Source organism: Psammomys obesus, unplaced genomic scaffold, assembly GCF_907164565.1.
Source record: "Psammomys obesus unplaced genomic scaffold, mPsaObe1.curated_primary_1811, whole genome shotgun sequence".
Lineage (NCBI taxonomy): Eukaryota > Metazoa > Chordata > Mammalia > Rodentia > Muridae > Psammomys > Psammomys obesus.
In genome coordinates, this window is record NW_026596069.1 from 12,262,084 (window position 1) to 12,281,195 (window position 19,112).

The window sequence follows — 19,112 nt, forward strand, 5'->3', positions numbered from 1 at the left end:
CTTTAAACGCAAAAGCATTGTTGATGGTTGTGAAGGTTACATTTAAAAATAACCACCTCAGTACAAAAGAACTTCAGAAGAAACACAACCTAAGCTATCTGTCTCCCGTTAGTCTGGCCTTGAGCTGCCTAAGACCCACAATACATTCTGCATCACGTTATTATCCTTATCAAACAATGCAAACAATTTTAATGAGCTTATCTATGGGAACATATTGCCAGATATGTTAATGCAAAAATGATGCCAACAGCACAGGCAACTCATTAATCAAAAGGCTCACAATGCAAGGGCCGGTAGGATTCCCATCCTCAAATTGGACCTCAGCAAAATATCAGAAATCACCCTTTTTACTGTAAATAAGAAGGAAGGGCTCCTCCACCCATGCATGCGGAGGCCATAAAACTCTTCAGAAAATGCGTAGCGGCGCCGGTTTTTGTCCCCACCTCCCTTAGATCTGAAATAGTCCAGTCTCTTTCTAATCAGCCTAGGCTTCCATGGAGAGAATTTTGGTGAATGTCTGACACTGTGACCTCTGCTGTCAATCCTTGCACCAATCAGCGCGCAGAATTCTTACAAAGCTCCATCAATCTGGCGGTTTAACATCACACACTGCAGCTTCATCTAGAGGATTCCATCTTTTCCTGCATGCTCCCCCAGGTTAAGCGCAAGCGCGCTCCTCACCATCTTCCCTTTCTCGCCATTCTCCCGTTTGTTTGTTCCTTGAGTGCCCGCCAACCTAATGGTTCCTTTAAATGCTAAAAGGGAAGGAGAGGAAGTGTAGAGCTTGTGTCCCTTCGGGGATGAAGGAAGATGGCATGCAGAAAAGAGATGGAGGGAGACCTCGTGAATGCAACAAACCTATTCACCCGCTGAAGCCTTCAGGCTCACCCCACCGACACAGGACCCTGCAACCAAGCAATCCCTGCCTCTGCGTTACGTAACGGGACAGACCGTCCGCAGCCGGCCGTGCCAGTACCTGTAGGACCGCTCCCCGCGCACTGTGTGCTTCCGGAAAGGAATGATGGTCCCGTTATCCTGGATGATGTCGTTGTTGTTCTCGCCATTTGGGGACAAGGTTTGGGTCGGCCCGGGCATTGGCGCTCTCCCGACAGAGGGAACACACGCGGAGGCTGGCTGGGGCGGAGGGCTGTGTTTCCCCGCTGCTCGCTGCTCACCCTGCAGCCGCGCTCTGCTCCTGCTCCGCACCCGGCCCCGCCCTCCCAAGGCCCCGCCCTCGAAGGCCCCTCCCTCCCACGTCAGGGCGCCTGCAGCAGCGGCGGTAGCTGGTCACGTGCCCGCCTGTCGCCATAGCAACCCGCTAACTCCTCAGTTGCCTAGGTTCACGCAGAGCGGCGCAGCATGAGCGCCCGCGGCTGCAGGCTGTAGAGCAAGGGGCTGGCCGGCATCTGGCATGGACCCGCCCTGCGCCCGACTGCGAACCGGCTCTTCCTCTAGCTGCTTCCTCTCGGACCAAGCTGCCCCTGCAGCTGTACACACAAAAGGATTCGTGCCCAGGCATGGGGAAGCTCCAGCCACCCCCCACCCCCCCCAACAGGAAACGTGGTCAGGTTGCAGGACAAACCCACAAAGACCTGGTGGCTAGATTTTACAAAAGGTGGGGGACTAAGGGGGTTACGTTTTCCCGCGTCCTGTCCTCTGCTCTCCAAAGCAGCTGCCCCCCTGCTTAAAAGGAGAGAAAAATGAAACCTGCGAGGAAGCTGCATCTTTTGAGACCATACTGGGAGGAGGACCTCCTTGCTCCAACTCCCAAGCGCTGATGCCACAGAGCTCAGTTGTTTAATTCTTTACCCTGCCCTCTGATGCCTATCACCGGGTCCACGTCCGTTATTAGCATGTGAATTAAACAAGCGACCACCTCATTTAACATTTATCTGGAAGCTCAACACTCAGGTTGTTTTAGCAGTGCAATTGTTGTTTTCAAATAATTTGCCTGTTTGGGCGGAACCATTGTCCCCAATTTTAAAATGAGTAAACTAGGGAACATCACACAGAAAAATGGTAAAGCCAGACTTGTGAAAGACACGTTTTGTTTTAAACCCGTGTGTCCACACACTGTGGTCTGTGCTATTACAAACCTAGGTAAAAAGTGCATATTTCAGTGGAGGCGGGGGGGGGGGGGGAGGGGGGGGGGGGCTCCCACCTTTAATCCTAAAGGTAGGCGGATCTCTGAGTTTGAGGCCAGCCTGGTCTACAGTGTGAGTTCCAGGATAGCCAGGGCTACCCAGAGAAACCTGCGTATTTCAGGTACATATCCAAAATATTGTGAAAAGGTGGCTGTGTACAGAATTGTAAGTACTATGCAAAGCCTTAGGATTCAGTCATAGAGTGTGAACAGGCCCTGCATGGGACCAGTGTTGTCTCTCTTAGAGAGAGGAGGGTCTAAAGGATTCCCTATTCATTGGAACATCTGTCTCTTCCATAGGGTAGAAGAGAAAGAAATATTGGGGGTGAAAAAGGCACCACATGAATGAGGGTAAAGGGCAAAGGTGTTCAGCTATGGCTTTACTCCATCAGCCACTCACTCTATGGCCTGTCAGTGTCCCTGTTTTGTGATACAGATATTAATAACAAAAAAAATTTGTGTCATTCCTGAAAATTCAACAGCATGTGTCCCCACTTATAAGTTATTTCTGCGTCAAGCTTCTGGGATTGGAATCAAATGTTTCACAGCCCAGATGGTAATGATAATTTCAAGCAAGCCCCTCCCCATTTCCTTTTTATTTTATACTCTATTTTGGCCAGTTATTTTAATAATTTTTATTTTTTCTTCTGCTTATTCAGTTAGTTCAACAGGACAAAAGCTGATTCCTTCATCTGAACCCATCTTATGACAGCTGTACTTCTCCAACAGTGAGGATCCAGTTCTGACCTAAGGCTTAGTAAGGTACATGAAGAGAAGTTTAAGTACAGGAAAGCACACCACGTTCCATTCACATCCAGCAACAAGCAAAAGGGATCTGGGAGCGTGGCTGGAGAGGAGGTGATTTCGATTCACACTTCCTCCTACTATTTCAGTTACGTGACCCACTTGTCAATTTCTCTACTGACTTGCTTCCTTTCAGAACACTTGTATTTCCTTCCCTGCAGTCTGCCTAAAGTCGAGAGATACTACCCACAGATCAAATATTCTGTTCTCACGATGTGCCCTCTCAATGGGGGGGTCTCTGAGGGAGTCACTTTTGCATGGTCTCATATTTAAGTATGTTAGACACAGTGGGTGCTGTGGTGACAAGTAACATGGTCAAAATTTGAATGTACAGTTTGTTAATATAAACTCACTCCTATTAGGAGTTTGCGGAGTAACCGCTCTTTCCCACCCCTGTCCCAGTTGCTCAAGAAGGATGGGACAATGGCCAAAAAATTTAGGAGGTAGGCTAAATAGGGAGGGGTGGTGAGTCAGGCAGGGGAGGGACTCTCAAGCTCTTGTAAATCTTCCTCTATGGCTGCTCTGAGCCAGGCTACTATAAAGGGACCCAGAGAGCTCCCGAGACCAGCCATTACCCTCTAGGATGCAGGGGTAACGGGGGTAATAATTTGAAAACATTAAACAGATGCGTTTTCATTCCTCTACCCATAAATCAGGTTACCTGGCAGCTATTCTCCAATTTAGCCTCGGGGGGAAGGAGGAAGGCAAATTCCACTTTGGGGAGAGGATGATACAGAACTGGAAATTGGTCCTGGGATTTCCACTAGAAAAAGTGCAAAGAGGCCATCTTTCCCAGTTGAATGTAGGAATGAAGATTAAAGTAAAACAACTGGTGTCTAGGTCTGTGTTCTAGAAGAAAGGCTGAAGGTACAGCTGAAATCTAGGGGACTTTTTTTTTTTGTCTCATTTTACATTGAAAAATCTAGAAAATGGCTATCCTTGAAAGAATGTCTAATTCTATCCATCCCAAAGGGAAGCATAGCCTATCCTAGAGAAGACCTCCTTCCTTGACAAGATGGAGCCCTGCATTACGTGAAGAACGCTTTTTTACAAGCTATGGCTCCCATCACAGGGAGGACCCCTTTCCTACCAAGGTGTGCCCCGTCACAGCTTCATCACAGTGCAGTCTGATCAACTGCCTGAGGAGAAGGACATTCTAGAAGCTTCCATCTGCCCCCTAGGAAATAAGCAGGAGGTTGAGTGGTGGATGCTTCAGAGAGCTAAGTTTATGGTAGTGGTGATAGCAAGAGTGTTATCACGTCAGATAGAAAGGGACATTAAAAGTCCACAGGAACTCAAATAGGAGAAATAGCTAGTTGTGAGAAAACGGACACGATGTCAGGGCCAAATCTGTAGGGAGAAAGTGCTGCTAACGAGCTCAGTGTACAACACCAACAGAATGTCTGTGGATGGCATCAGACCAGAATGCCTCAGCAGGACTAGACGTTGCAAACCCAAGAACTGGCACGGGACCAGGAGGCCCACCCCACCCACCTTCTGGCTTTCTATGAGCCCTTCTCATCCATTAAGTCCTCCAGAGAGCAGGAAAAAGGTAGAGGCTCTTTTAACTTGACTATTTGTCCAAGAGATGGAGCTCAAAGGTCCCTAAGAACCTTTGAAGATATAGTGAGCAAACTTAAAACTTCCTAGTTCCCAAATTCACAGCAGGCTAAGGGAAGTCACACAGAAGAAAGGAAGAAAGAAGAAGCAGAGAGAGAGAGAGCTATCTATGTAGTCTGACCGACTATGACAGCACCCAGAGGGCTCCCTAAAACTGTGTGTAGACCTGTGGCTACAGGTGCCCACTGGGGGAAAACCACCCCTCTTCTCAAGCAGTGTATTAAAGTTGGGGCTCTGGACTCAGGCAGTGTGGTGCTGGGCTTGGCTTGGTCACCCCACTCACTACTATTGTAATTCTGACAGCTTGTTTCATGTCTTTAAGATCTTTTTCCCTGATCTATAAAGGGGCTGTAACATTACTGGCTTCACAGTGTTGCTGTGGGTTAAACTACATGACGCACTGAAAGCACCTGACATATAGCAAGTCCTGTTAGCATTATCTCTCATTATTTTTAAAATGATGTTCTTTTTTTTTTTCTTTCATTTAACACAATCGCCCTTCTTATGTCCTTACAATTGATAAAACAAGAAAACAAACAAACAGCCTCCCCTTCCCCCACCCCAAACCTCAGGCTCTGACCTCAAGACACTTCCAGGGCTGAGGGTAGTGAGCGGGTGTAAAATGAACTTTTATTCTCCTGGTTCTTACTGTCTCCAACTGCTAGCCTAGCCTAGTCCTGGAAGCTCCTAGCCTCCATACAATCTAACCTAGGCCTAGAATGTTTTCGGCCTCTGAGACTTACTGTTTAATAAGCTCACCCTTTCTTGTTCTTACTGAGTTCTGGGCTGGCTGGTTCAACTCAGCTGTTCTGGCTCAAACTTCTCTCACAGCTGACTTGTTCGTTCTGCTCTAATCTCTCAGCCCCTTGAATTGCCCTGCTGGGCCTCAAACTATCTCCAGCAATCTGCTCTAATCTCCTGGGCCCCTTCTCATTCTCTGGCTCATTTGTTCTTCACCTGAGTGCTCTCTCTCTCTCTCTCTCTCTCTCTCTCTCTCTCTCTCTCTCACCTGCCTCTCTAGTCTGTCCTGGTAAAACTTGCCTCTTCTTTTCTCTGCATTGCCCCTTAAGTAGTTTCCCTTTTGCTTTCTCTTCTCAAGAGAGTTGGGCATATCCTATTCTGTCAACTCTGTCTCTGATTTGTCACCTTTTCTGCCACTCAATTAGGTATCACGTTCAAGCATGGGTGCTTCCTTCTACCAAACCTTCTTTGTTTGGGATTCAAGGTGTGTACCACTGACTGAGCCTAAACTTTTCTTTACCTGAAACTTGCTCTATATTAGGCTGGCCTTGAGCTCAAATCTGCTTGCCTCTGTCTCTTGAATTAAAGATGTTTGTATTCCAGCCAAATCCCACAGACCTAGAAGGTCTTTGGATATGATCTCTTGCTGGAACAGCCATGTTCTGAATTAAAATTCCTCTACAAACAGGCAAAGTGTAGTTACAGTACAAGCGCTAAGATCAGCATCAAACTCATAGCTGAACTGGGAAAGAGGGTCTGAGTTCCTGGGCAACTGACATCTGTCTAGGACGAGTAGGAACCTTTTTTGATCACTTCCCTTGTGGCACTTCTCTAAGGGAAGGGCCATCCACTGTGGCGTTCACTGCCATGTCTGCAGCTCCTATTGCATGTAGCTCCTAGAGCCTGGCAGGCGGTAGGCAGAGTGAATGTAATCATTCATTTGTTCAATGACTGTTTTAGGGGAGGAACAATTTGTTAGTGGTTGGATATCCAAGCATCTTGCCCATCAGTAAGCGGTGTTGTCATAAGAAGAATGCAGTAGGAGAGGAAGGATGGAGTAGAAAGGCTTTTTACAGAAGCGGGAAAGGGTGTACTCCCTGCAGAACACTGCAGCCTGTTTTGTACAGAAGGAAAGCAGAGTGCACAGTGGCAGGGGCCAACAGGAAGAGGGTCAGGTCTTACAGCCATGCTGAAGAGCTTGGCCTGACTCTGAAGGTGATCTGCAAGTAGGAAGTACAGAAAGGGTAACTAATGATGAAATTTGCAAACCGAGTTGTGATGATGCTATTGTATGATGCTATATCGAAGAAGAGTAAAACCAGCTCCCAAACCTAAAACAAACAAACCCACAACAATGAAGACTTAAACCAACAGGACTATAGAAGAAAGCACACACACACACACACACAAAAAAAAAAAAAAAAAAGAAAGAAAGAAAAGAAAGCACACACTTGAAAATTCGAAGACTGTAAATAAATGTTAGGATTTGATAAATAATTGGATATGTGTTGGGTGATGAGTGTAAGTTAAGAGTAGTTAGTGAAGGGGATAGAAAAATTGCAGATGGATTCCAAGCTTGACACTTGGGTGACCAAGTAGATAATAATATAATTTAGCAAGCTTAGGAATACACACTAAATTGTTCTTTTGAAAGAAAGGTTTTTGAAATGTGTTTTAGTCATAGAAAAAAGCCTACTGTGGGCTTCACATGCAGGGACAGTCCTTTAATATTTGTTAGATATGTGTGGGTCTCAGTCTTATCAGATGCGTTTGATGTGGATATTACACCAATTTTCGGATAACTGTCTCCTAAGTGATTACTGAAGCTGCAGCCACACACACTCTCTCACTCAGGCAGCCAGATAAGACCCTTTGGAATTCTTTAAAGACTGAGTGATTAAAAAGAGAAAGGTGCAAAAGGAAGCTGTGAGGGAGTTTGCCTAGGGCTCCAAGTCCTAGGAAAGAGGCTTCACAAGGAGAGACAGGTCTCTAGGGCCAAATGTCACAGAAAGTTTGAATCAGATAAGAACCAAGAGAGGAGAGAGAAATATTTACTCGGTTCCATAAGTTGTTCTCAAGATACTTTTAAGGGGTAGATTTCAGACCAGACCCATCAATGATTGCTGAAGGAAAGAAAAGCATCTTTCAAGGAGGAAGAAAAGCTGCAATTCCTGCCGAAGACAGGAGTTTCCTGACTAAATCAAGATATTAAAGGAAAGAAAGGATATTATTACATAGAGTCAGTAGCTACTGGGGCTCAGTAAGCATTTGCCCTAAAATGCTCCTTGCAGTCTTGGAAGGGACTGACGTAGTAACTGAAGAGTACGTCTTAGACATCACACACAGCTGGACTGACAACCCCCCCAAACTCTACAAAAAAAAAAGTGCTAAAACAAGTAAAACTGGAGGTATTTAAAGTTTATGTTTGACAAGCAGGATTTCTAGGGCAGACCCAGAGGACAGAGTCAGAGGCTGGATAATAATAGCCAAAGGGGGAAAGCCACCATCGGGTTTCATCAAGCAGACCTATGCAAAGAAGACTGGATGAAACACGAGCTAGGAGTCCTCTCTCCATATAGGACAGAGAGCATCAACAGTTGCAGATTTGGCAGAGACAATTCTCTCCTCTTCCCTCCTCTCTCTGCCATCGTGATGTGAGAAATAACAAAAATATCCAAAACATAAGAGCAGAGCCTATAGCAACTCATGAACCAGGACTAGTGTGAATCCCGGAAGCCCCTTATCATCATCAGGCCTTTCAAGGTTAAAATGTGTTTATGGGTGCTGATCTTCATCACTGTCAAAATCATTCACAGCTGCTGCACCACCTCAGGTGGGGGCGTCTCGGCATCATTATCACCTCCAGAGTCAGGCAGCGGATTCATCCCTGCTGCCCCAGGACAGGCCATTTCTCACATGCTCCTGCTCCATTTTATTTTCAAATGGGAAACGGGAGGTTCTGTTTACCAGTGACTTAAAATATGCTGCACACCCCACATTACATCAGTGAATGAACGTGCAGTCTGCTGGCTACTGGCGCTGCCCCTGAAGTCACACTAGTGCTGTAGAAGTGAATTTGGAATTTATTTATGCTTCCTCCAGGCTCGATGAGATTTTTGTTACACAGGCATGCTTCCTGGCTTTAGAGAATACAACTTATTTATCAAAGGTGATGAATGCTCTCTCCCATATTCAGAAAGGTCTCTTCAGAACCAACCCCTATGAGTTTGTTCCTATAGTTCTGTCATTTTGTTTTGTTTTGTTTGAGACAAAAATCTCACTATGTAGCTCTAGCTGTCCTGGAACTCACTATATAGATCAGGCTGGTCTCAAACTCACAGAGATCTGCTTGCCCGTGCCTTACAAGTGCTGGAGTACTGGCTTTTTTGTTTGTTTGTTTGCTTGCTTGCTTGTTTGTTTTGTTTTTAGACCAAAATGAATTACTTACGTCTCTCTCAGACCAAACTCAGGTCTTCTGGAAGAGCAGTAAGCACTCAACACCCCAGGAATCTTCCAGTCCCCAGCACTGACTTTTGAGATTATCTGTCTTTGCATATTGTTTATGAGACAAGCTGATAGCTTAGTTATATGAGATAGCTGATGGCTTGGGTTTGTTCAGAAGGCAGAGTTTGCAGGTCTCCTTCCAGTATGCCAGCAAAATAGCAAGATTTGCATGATGTTAAAAATATAGGCTAGTCTTCCATATACTGTAAGAAGTTCTGTGTTGAGCTTTATCTAATTTACTTTTTCTTAAATTTTTAAAAGCTTAGGTTTAGGTTTTTGGAATAACTCACAGGGCATGATGTGGATGCCATTTTAAATCACTTACAGAACATTATGATTTTTGCAGTCATTCAATCAAATCTGCAGTGTCAGGTTCCGGCCCATTAAATAAAACGTGTTTTTGAACTATAGCATCTGGTTAAAGCTCAGAGTGTTAAACACATTTTTTTCCCAGAGAAATACAGAGTAATAAACATAATGAAAAATTTATTATCGCATGAATACAGAAAACCAAGCAACCATGCTTAACAGAAACCAAGGAAGCCCCACTGTGGTGGCAATGATTGCTTTAGAGCCTAACCTTCTTTGGTGAGTATTTGCTGAGCTCTTACTATCTGTGAGGGCTAATTTAGGCATTGGAGAAACACATTTACAGATAAAATCCCTTGCCCTCCTAAACCTACGTCTACATGTAAGGATGTACATTTGGTGGTGGTAAATAGAGAAAATCAATAGTGTGTCAGGTGGTGATAAATGCTACAGGAAAAATATAAAGCTGGGAGAAGAGATACGGAAAGAGAATAGTATAATTTAAAATGGACTGGCCAGTGCAAGCATTACTGTAATGATACTTATCCTGTGACTTGGAAGTGAGGGAAACAGGCACAGACCACAGCCACTGCAAAGGCCCTGAAGTGGGACAAGGATTTAAGGAACAAGAGTAGAATCAGGTGTGTTTGTGGCACAGAGTGTGTGCCTTCATGTGCTTGGCAGAGTGGGGCGATAGCTGTTGGAAACTAGGTCAGACAGATCACAGAGAGGCAAGAATGTGCAGGGCTTTGGAAATTCACTGTAGAAGCCTTTGGCTTAAAGCCAACGTTAGAAACCATTCCTACGTAGTAGTGCTAGCGGCGTGGGCACACATGTGGAATGCTCCCTAATTGCAGTAAGAACAGCACCTAATATTTCAGTGCTTTTTATGGGCCAAATGCTTTACAACATGGCAGTATTCTAATCCTCAAAGAAATGTCAAAGAAAGGGGCTATTTTAAGTGCCATTTGTCAAGGAGGTAACTAGCTAGATGACTTTGTGAGATCTGCAGCCAGGATGTGGCAGAGCTGGGCATGAATGTGCCTGTCCTATGTCAAAGGCATCGTTATCCTTGGTTAGCTCTGCTCACCTTTCCCTGGGCTCTGGTTAACCTGAGAGGAGGAATGCAGAATCCAGGGTAGGGGGAAGGGAAGGAAAGAAAGGGCAGGGGAGGAGAGGGGAGGGGTGAGACAGCAGAAGGTCAGAGGCAAAAGAAGACAGCTTAGTGTCAAAGGAATGTAGGAGGCAAGGAATGTAGAGTGAGGCCCAAACTGAATGGTAGAGCTGAGATCAGAAGCTGTGCTGGGGACCAGTGTTTATGGGAATGAGGGATGGGAAGAGATGAGGACAGAAGGGAGAGAAAAAGAGCTAAGGGGTAGGGGGAAGAAATATTATGATTTTGGGTTACCAGAAAAAAAGAAAGAATTTTCTACCCTGATTTATTGTGATTGGTGATTTTATTTCTGTGTAAGCCTCTAGCAGTGTCCATTTCTTGGATGCCTTCTCGAAGGAGAGAAGACCACAGGCACTTTTTTGGTATTTGTATTCAAAGCTAAAATCTGTTTTCATTTTTACTATGCCAAGAGGTTGTAATTCACCCATCCAGCTCTAGACATGCCTATTTGAATGCTTTCACTAAAATGTGACTGTGCCTGAATTTATGAAATTCCTTTATTTTCTTCCCCTGCTTTATTTCAATGCTAAAATAGGAACATAGCTTCATGAAGTGACTGGATGGGACATCTTAAAAGGGGTAGGAGGCATGCAGGGCCTCCTACCGATAGGGAGAGAAGTGAGACACTTCTACCTCTAACAAATCAATAACCTTCCAGAAGATTCCAAGGCTTTCCCGAGAAGATTTCCTCAGGGGTTCTCAAATGTCAGCCAACCTACTGAGCTTTATTCGCTGAATCTGATACAGCAAAGTTGAAACCAAACAAAGTGACTCTTGAATGCCACCTCGAAGCCAGGGGAAGTGGGGAAACAGTTGTTCTATCAAGTACCAGGCGTCTCTAGACTTTCAGAGTCACTCAGAGACCAAGCCATGAAATGCAACCAGAGATAGTAGGAGGTGGGGGCTTCATGAGCCTTGGCTCTTCTGTTAAGCCTGGTGTATACCACAGCAGAGCTGTGACTCCCCTGCAGTGCATCACAGGAACAAGAGGCCAACAGCTGGGAGCACCAGTGAGAGCAGAGGAGTCCCCCAGTTTCTGACCTCATCCAAATAAAATTTGTAAAAAGAAAATTAAGGCAGCTTACTTCATTATGGGGGGGGGGGGAAGAAACACAACTGGAAATTATGAACTAAGACTAAATTTCCATCAGAAATGTTTTAATTAGTGTTCATAGTTTGTTTCACCAGAAACAGCTTTAGTTAGATCTTAGAGTACTCAGTATCTTCATGTTCTTAATCTGTATTGACTCAGCATCTACAGAACAGGGACATGAATTGTGAGCATAGACGCCAGAGGCCCACTCACAGAGGGTAGCACACAAAAACCCAGTGGACCACCTTCAAGAAGCTTTTGTTTAATTCTATCTAAAGGAATCAGACCTAGACATCTAAAGGGATCTCAGTCTTTTAAGTTTAAGAGAAATGTTTTGTTCTGTACACCTGAGTGTTTGGCCTGTGTGTATTCCTGTGCATCATCTGCATGCCTGGTGCTGTAGGGGTTAAAAAAGGGTGCCAGAGTCCCTGGAACTGGAATTACAGATGGTTGTGGACCACCATGTGGGTGGCAGAAACAGATCCCAGGTCCTCTGGAAGAGCAGCCAGTGCTTGTAACCACTGAGCCATCTCTCCAGCCCAGGACAGTCTTAGTCTTGAGCACTTATAGAGAGACACAGTGAATCATCAGTCAGCTGACAGGTCTAGAATCAATTCTCAGGGCAAACTGTTACCTAGCCATCTTCCCAGTGCTCTCCATGCCAAATTCTAGCCTGTTCAGAGTTCTCCCATCACCATTCAAGGACACAACAGAATCATCACAAATGAGAAATGGGCCTGTGTGCAGAGAGCACGGGCAGTGAATATTCTTGCTGCATCCTCTTTCTGGGGAATCAATAGTTCTTCAAATCTGGTGGTTTAGTAGAACGTGGCTATGAGGGTTGATTCAGTGACAGACCTATGGCCCAAGATGAATAGAGCTGTAGTATGTGTGTGTGATTTCTATTAAAGGCAGAATTTAAAAACAGTACAAATGATATTTTTTTTTTCTGATGCAAAGAATAGCAAAGTAGAATTCAAGATTGGATTTCAGATTCCCTTTTGAATCTGGGTGCTGGTGCTTGCTTGCAAGTTATATAACCCTGGACAAATTATCTAACCCTTTCTCAGCCTTAGCATCTTCATTTATAAAATAAGATTTCTAATGAGACAACATGTTAACATATAAGTTTAGGTTCTACGTTGTCCTTTGTGGTCATAATTTATTATTATTATTTTGGGGGGGGCACTCATCTCTTCAAAAACTTGGATTTATTTCTCATATCCTTGAATCTGAAAGGGCCTTATAGTTTTGATCAATAGAGTTTGGTAGATATAATGCCAGCCTATGTTTGACCTAGACTGAGACCTGGTAGCAGCTTTTACTTCAGTCGTTTGAAGCCAGATTACCTGGGGATCAACCATGCCATGAAACTACATGCTATGTGCGGAGCCCCTGAGGATGAGACGCCATGAGGGGATACAGAAAAGAAAGTGGGGGAGACTCTACATAGTGGTAGGGATCCAAAGATGTGACTGTCACCAAGGCTAAGCTACATGGACACATGGATCAGGGACACTTGTCTAACTGTCACCCTCTTTAATAGATGGTTTCCAAGCCATGAGAATAACAAAATCATTACTTCAAGTTAGCAAATAGTGAGATGTTCTCTCACGCAGCACTACCCTGTTGGTTCTCTGCTGTAGTACAACCAATTAGCCTCACATTTATTTACTGGGTTAAAGGAGAGCCGGATTTCACTGTTGCTGGCAAATCTTGAGGTTGACTAGGCTTGGCTAGGATGTTGTCATGGTGCCTCACACAGATGCAGTCAAAGGCAGTTGACTACTAAAGTCAGCTGAGGCTTCCTCAGTTGTGTGACTGGTGAGTGGTGTCTTTTTGCTAGCAATTTAGCTGTAGCTAAGGCTAGAACACAGAGACAAGGCCTTTCTACAAAACATGGACTCCCTCATAGCACAGCCACTGAGGTCCACAGGCACAGACATGAAGGGATTCTGGAAATCACAGCACATTATTTCCACAATACCTGATCCAGGCAGCCAGAAAGATGCACTAGGATCTAAGAGGAAGGTGCTATATGTCCCCAAGAGGAGAGATGTCATTCGCACATTCTGGTGGCCATCTTTGATATATAACACACACGCTGCCTTCTCACTTCCTACATCCACAGCCTGGGACTGTTAAAGCACAAATGTCAAAAAAGAAAAGAAATCAGCACCCGAGAACTGAGTTCTGGGGCTCATGTAGAAGATCAAACCAGACAGAAAAACCTGCAGAAAAGAAAGTCAGCCTCGTAAGTCCAACCTTCAAGTATCTAGAGCTTAAAATCATTGACGTACTTAGACCCGAAAGTCCCCAGCATGAGCCACAGGACTGCATTAGTGGTTGAAGGCTGCTAAGCATGGCATGAGTCCCCGAGGAGGAACCCAGCTCCGCCTCCCCTCTCCAGGCACACCTCACGGCTCTGGTATCTAACATCAGAGAGACACTGTTTTCTGCTTACATCTGGATGCCAAGGCCCTGGGAGGTTGCTGAGTCATCTCAGCATGGAGAAGACAAGGACCTAGGCTCAGGTGAAGGGCTGTAGGCAACCCTGGATTTTCTGTAGTGCTGCTAAGTGCTCTGGTGGTGGCAACAGAAAACAGGCTTCTGGTGGGCGCGTGCATTGCTCAGGGAAGGAACCTATCACAACAGCACAGGGAAAAAAAAATTAATGCTCCTCTGGTATTTCCAGAGGCACCGGGGTCCATGGTACAGTGTCTATATTCCTAACCAGTGTCTCCCACTTATTTCCCAGACAAGAAACGTGAGTTAGCTGGGCCACGCTGGTTTCTACCACACCTAACAAGAATGCTTTTCCTCTTGTAGGCCATTTCCAGGCCTTCTGAGCTGGACTCACAACTAGTGCTCAGTTTTGATCCTTCTGGTCCTTTCTGCTTGCTCTTGAGTCTCCCTAATTCATCACTCTAGCTGTCCCTTCATCCCACTATGGGTATCCCTTCCTTCCCTCTCCCACACCTCACAGGCTATTTTGAGTCCCCTCTTCCTGCAGCTCCTGAGTCTTTCTGGAGAGTTTCTTCCTTTCTTCTCAATCAAACTCCACATCACCTCTACATTCCTTCCCTTCTTTTAAAGACATCTTCAGTGGTCTCCTGTCACTTCAATATAATCTTTCCAATCCTTACCTTAGCACTTCCGGACTTAAACAACTTCTATAGAATTTACTCCTGCCCAACTGTGCAGGATAAGCATGACACTAGATGTGGTGGCCTTTGAATGAGAAGCAGTAGGTCTACTTCCAGAAATCAGCATTAGCAACTCTCCTCTATTTATTCCATGAGTGTTTGGGTAGAAACTGTTCTTCATTTCTCTGTTGGGCCTTGTCTGCTAAGTGCCATTGGGAAAGAACTTTAGTTGCTCTATTAAGAAGCAAGGGAGATGGCAGCAAGTTAGTGGAATGAATTACAATGATGTACACATACAGGGTCATTTTCTCCTGAGAGGGGGAGAAAGAGCCTGGACTGTTCAGCCACCACAGCCTCGTCCTTACAACTGCTTTGACTATAGTCAGATTACATCATTAAAGGCAGAATCACAATGTTTTTCTGCAGCTTAAAACAGCTTTAAAATTCATGGAAAACTATTGGTTGGGAGAAATAAGGACTCAAAACATTGCTATTTCCTGCTGATGGCTAGAACACTTAAGTTCCACAGAGAGTATGCTAGATGACAAGTTAAAAAAACAAACAAACAAAAACAACAACAACAACAACAACAAAAAACCAAAACAAGTTTCTCTGGCAGGTCACTTTGGACACAGCAGAGAGAGGAACAGCAGCCTCCTATTCTGCACACAAAGCAAGTGCTAGGCTCTGGGTAAGCAACCAGGGCAGAGCAGGCTCCTCCCACACTCACATCACTTGAACACTTCCTGAGGTTTGGACGTGGTGCTGTGGAGCACAGCCAACCGGCTCCACAGTGGTTATGAAACAGCTGCAGATCCGTGCTTATGTCATGCCCTGTACAAATACTCCACAAAGAACACATTCCGATTAAGGGAAGAAATACAGCTTTGCTAATAATACCAAGATGAGAGGCTGGGTGTCCTAAAAAAGATGTAAAAGCAATGTCCTAGCATCCCCTAAGACTCACCACTTTTCTTTTGATTTCCCCCTTCCTTTTTTACAAGCAAAGGAATCATTTATTCCCATCCTCTGATTTTATCGCACGGCCATCTATATCACGGGAAGAGGCCTAAGAGTGAACCAAGCCCAAGAGTCAGTCAGTCAGAGCCTGGGGTTCAAGCACACCTCTGTAATCTCAGGGAGGGTGACAAGGAGGAGGGTTATCACAAGTTCCAGGCTGGCCTGAGCAACAGGGAGACGGGGTACTACCCTGACTCACAAGTGAAGTCAGTGAAAGCTACCTGACTGAGTGACAGACATTGCCTACTGGCAGCACCAAGGCTTTGTTATTGGAAGATTTTTATTAAGGATGATGCTACAACTGTCATGGCGGCTCTCCCCTGTAATCCCAACATTCCAAAGAGTTAGGCAGGAGAGACGTGAGCTCAGTGCCAGTCTGGGCTACGTGAGACTCTGTCTCCAAAACAAATATATCATCTAACATAGTCTTTACTACAGCCTAAGATAGACCTCTGGTATGACATGAACGCTATGATATATAGCAGTGTGATATGTAATACAAGTAAGCCATATTTGGGTCGTCACAGTCCTGTAGCAGATGTTTGCCCAGGTTACAAATGTTACCTATCAAAGTCACTGTCTTTTGTATTTCGATTATCCAGACATCCTAGAAAAAACACTCCTGGTAAAGGAGCCTCAAAATATCAGTAAATTAGGAAGTAGGCCTGTTATCCCTGGCATCTTTTTATTCAGGGATTTGACTCTAATTTCCCCCTCAGTAAGTCTGCAGATGTTATGCATGTTTGTTGTGCTCCTTCTTTACAACATCATGCAATTCAATGATCTACCCAGCCAACTCTATCAAATTCTTTTCCAGTTGCCTCTTGGTTTCCACGAGATTCATATTACCTGAAATGTAGAGAAGTGAAACAACTGAAAAGTCTCTATATTCTCCCTTCCTTCTAGCATATATGTAGAGAAACCTTTCATCCGTGATTTGTAAAAGTAACATGCACATGTCAAAACATGAATAGGAAGCTTCTTCCCTACTTCTCCACCTTTTCATGTTCAGGAAGTCACGACTTTTAACTATGTCTGTGCTTAATTCTTCTGTGGTTAAAACCGCCTCTCTAGCCAGATGGTGGTGGTGTGTGCCTTTAATCCCAGTATTCAGGAGGCAGAGACAGACAGATGTCTAAGTGAAAGGTCAGGTCAGCCTGGTCTACAGAGTGAGTTCCAGGATGGCCAGGGTGACACAGAGAAACCCTATTTTGGGACAACTAACCAAACCAACCAATCAAACAAACAAATTAAACAAAATTGAAAAACTGCCTCTCCTAAAATTTCATATGCCATCTATTCCTTTTTTTTTTTTAACAGAGTATTTTCTATTGAAGTAAATTCAATTACCTTTTGCCTATCCTTTTAACGTTATTTGTAGAAATACTTTTAACCTTTAAGTGGAATCAGTATATATTCATTGTATATAGAGTTCGGATCTCTAAAGACAAATTCTTTCAAGCATATCATGCTCTTTGGTCACATTCAAAGTTTCTTCTTTATTCCTTTTAGTCTCTACTCCTCTTTGTCCACTTGATAGCTTTCATGTTGTATGTGTGTATGTGTGTGTTGCATATCTTGTGTGTGCTTCATTGTATGTGCACTGTCAGTGTGGCATCCATGAAGGCTAGAACGGGCAACAGATTTCCTGGAACTAAAGTTACAGAAAGTTGTTAGCTATCTGATATGGCTTGTAGGAACTGAATTCCAGTTCTTAGAGCATCTCCCCAGGCCTGCGCTCCTTTATTTACCTAGAAATATAACCCAGTAGCCTTTCCATCTTCCAGAACTTTGTCCGTCTCTGGTTCCCATCCATGTTGCTAAAACTATGATGGATTTTCTCCTGTTTCTGCTTGATGATTTTATTGTTTTTTTGAGACAGCGTTTTGCTGTGTAGCTGGTCTCACATGCACACTCTTCATGTCTCTGTGTCCTTGTAACTGGTGTCTACCGTGATGCTTGGCCTCCTTATTTTTCAGTGATTGCCTCAATTTTATTAACATGTACTAGCTATACCTGCTACTGTGGTTCACTGTGGCGTTCTCACACATGCACACAGTAGTATGACCAGATCAAACTCAGGAGAAGAACTACCAAAGGCAGAAGCAAAACATACTTAAATGCAACTTCTGTGGTTTTGTCTTTGCTTTGTTCTTTTTAAGACAGGATCTTCCTGTAGATCAGACTGGCTTCAGATCTGAGGGCTCAGCTTACTGCTGCCTCCTGAGTGTTGGGATTACAGCTAGGAGTTACCACACTTGGCCAGACTGCAGTATAAACTGTCAGTTTTTCTAGGGTACTTGCATTTGTTTGATATTTACCCCATCCTCTAAAAATACAAACTTTAGAGCAGTCTGATGTTTGGGACCCTGGCCTAGCTTTTTCTACTTTCTCAATCCTGTATTATTTTCATGCCTTCTCAGCTTCTTGAGATGACTTATGACTAGAAAGTCATTTCTCCTTGTTACCTGTTACTTTACAAAGGCAGCCTGAACTCAAAATCTATTCTCAAAGCTTTTTGTGAGCACAATAAAAGAACCCCAATTTCCTAACAGTTGAAAGCATGGTGAAACAACAGGTAGGCAAACGATTCCATGCTTTGTGCTAGCAACACCAGTTTTCCCAACCACAGTTCTCTCTTTCTAACAATATAATCCAAAATAATTTTTCTTAAATGGGATTAAAATTTTAAAATGCTTTAAATTTTGATATCTTAATACACAATGAAAACATCAGCTTTCAAAACTGTCCTTTTAAATAAATCAGCATCACTGAATCCATTAAGTTTTGTTTTATAATGTGGGGACTATGTTGTCCTAAGCAGGAACCCAAAGTGCTTGTATAGTCTCTTTCCAAGACATCATTAGAGATGTTTGTGGCTCCTCACTGGAAGTAATAATGTCATTACACAATGTTGGAAGCAGCTAACTCATATTTTATGCAAACCAAGGGAAGCTCCTCTTTAGACCAATTGTGGAAGAGGACGCTAATGGTCCTGTCTACTTTATAAACCAAATGCTACATGGGCCTGAGATGTATCACTCCCTGGGAGCAACAACAACAAAGATGCCAGAATTCTATGAGACAGTGCTAGCAAGTACATTCAGAGTCATAACAATAATAAGCCAGCATTAGAATCAGGCTGACTGATAACAAGTCACAACGGCCTAGAATCAAGTCTTTCTGGGAGATATTATGTAAGTCCTCCAGAGCAGCTGGTTCTTAACCTGACAGTCTGTCACTCTTGGGAAGCACTGTCTTAACACTGAGGCCCAGCTAGTGTCAGAACACAGACGATGCATGAATGTGCCCATTTGAAGCCGAGGAATATTTGAGGTAAGGGATGCTGACAGTCTGCATCATCGACAGTACAAGCAGCTAGGCAGCCTGATCCCCAGCCCATGTACAGACTCTACAGAATTCAGAAAGCACGTGTCAAATACCCAGTATCTGCAGAATGAGCAGGACATGTCATCTACTGCTAGGAAAATATTATGCTAGAAAGGTAGAAACAAGGCTTGTGAAGAGTTTTTAAAATCAGAAGTAATATCCAATCAG

The 19,112-nt window shown here is 44.2% G+C and overlaps 1 protein-coding gene across 4 annotated transcripts in view; it reads right to left on the reverse strand.

The window, feature by feature from the left end:
* Positions 1–19,112, reverse strand: part of Mapre2 (microtubule associated protein RP/EB family member 2) — a 143,255-nt gene that overhangs the window by 87,597 nt on the left and 36,546 nt on the right. The window contains exon 1 of one of the 4 annotated variants that reach the window (XM_055625437.1): positions 977–1,210. The exons of the other annotated variants lie outside the window; for them this stretch is intronic. Coding sequence (XP_055481412.1) covers positions 977–1,095 — 119 coding nt within the window. The 5' untranslated portion in view covers positions 1,096–1,210. Of the gene's footprint in view, positions 1–976; positions 1,211–19,112 lie in introns of those variants that run through there. 4 annotated transcript variants of the gene reach the window in all.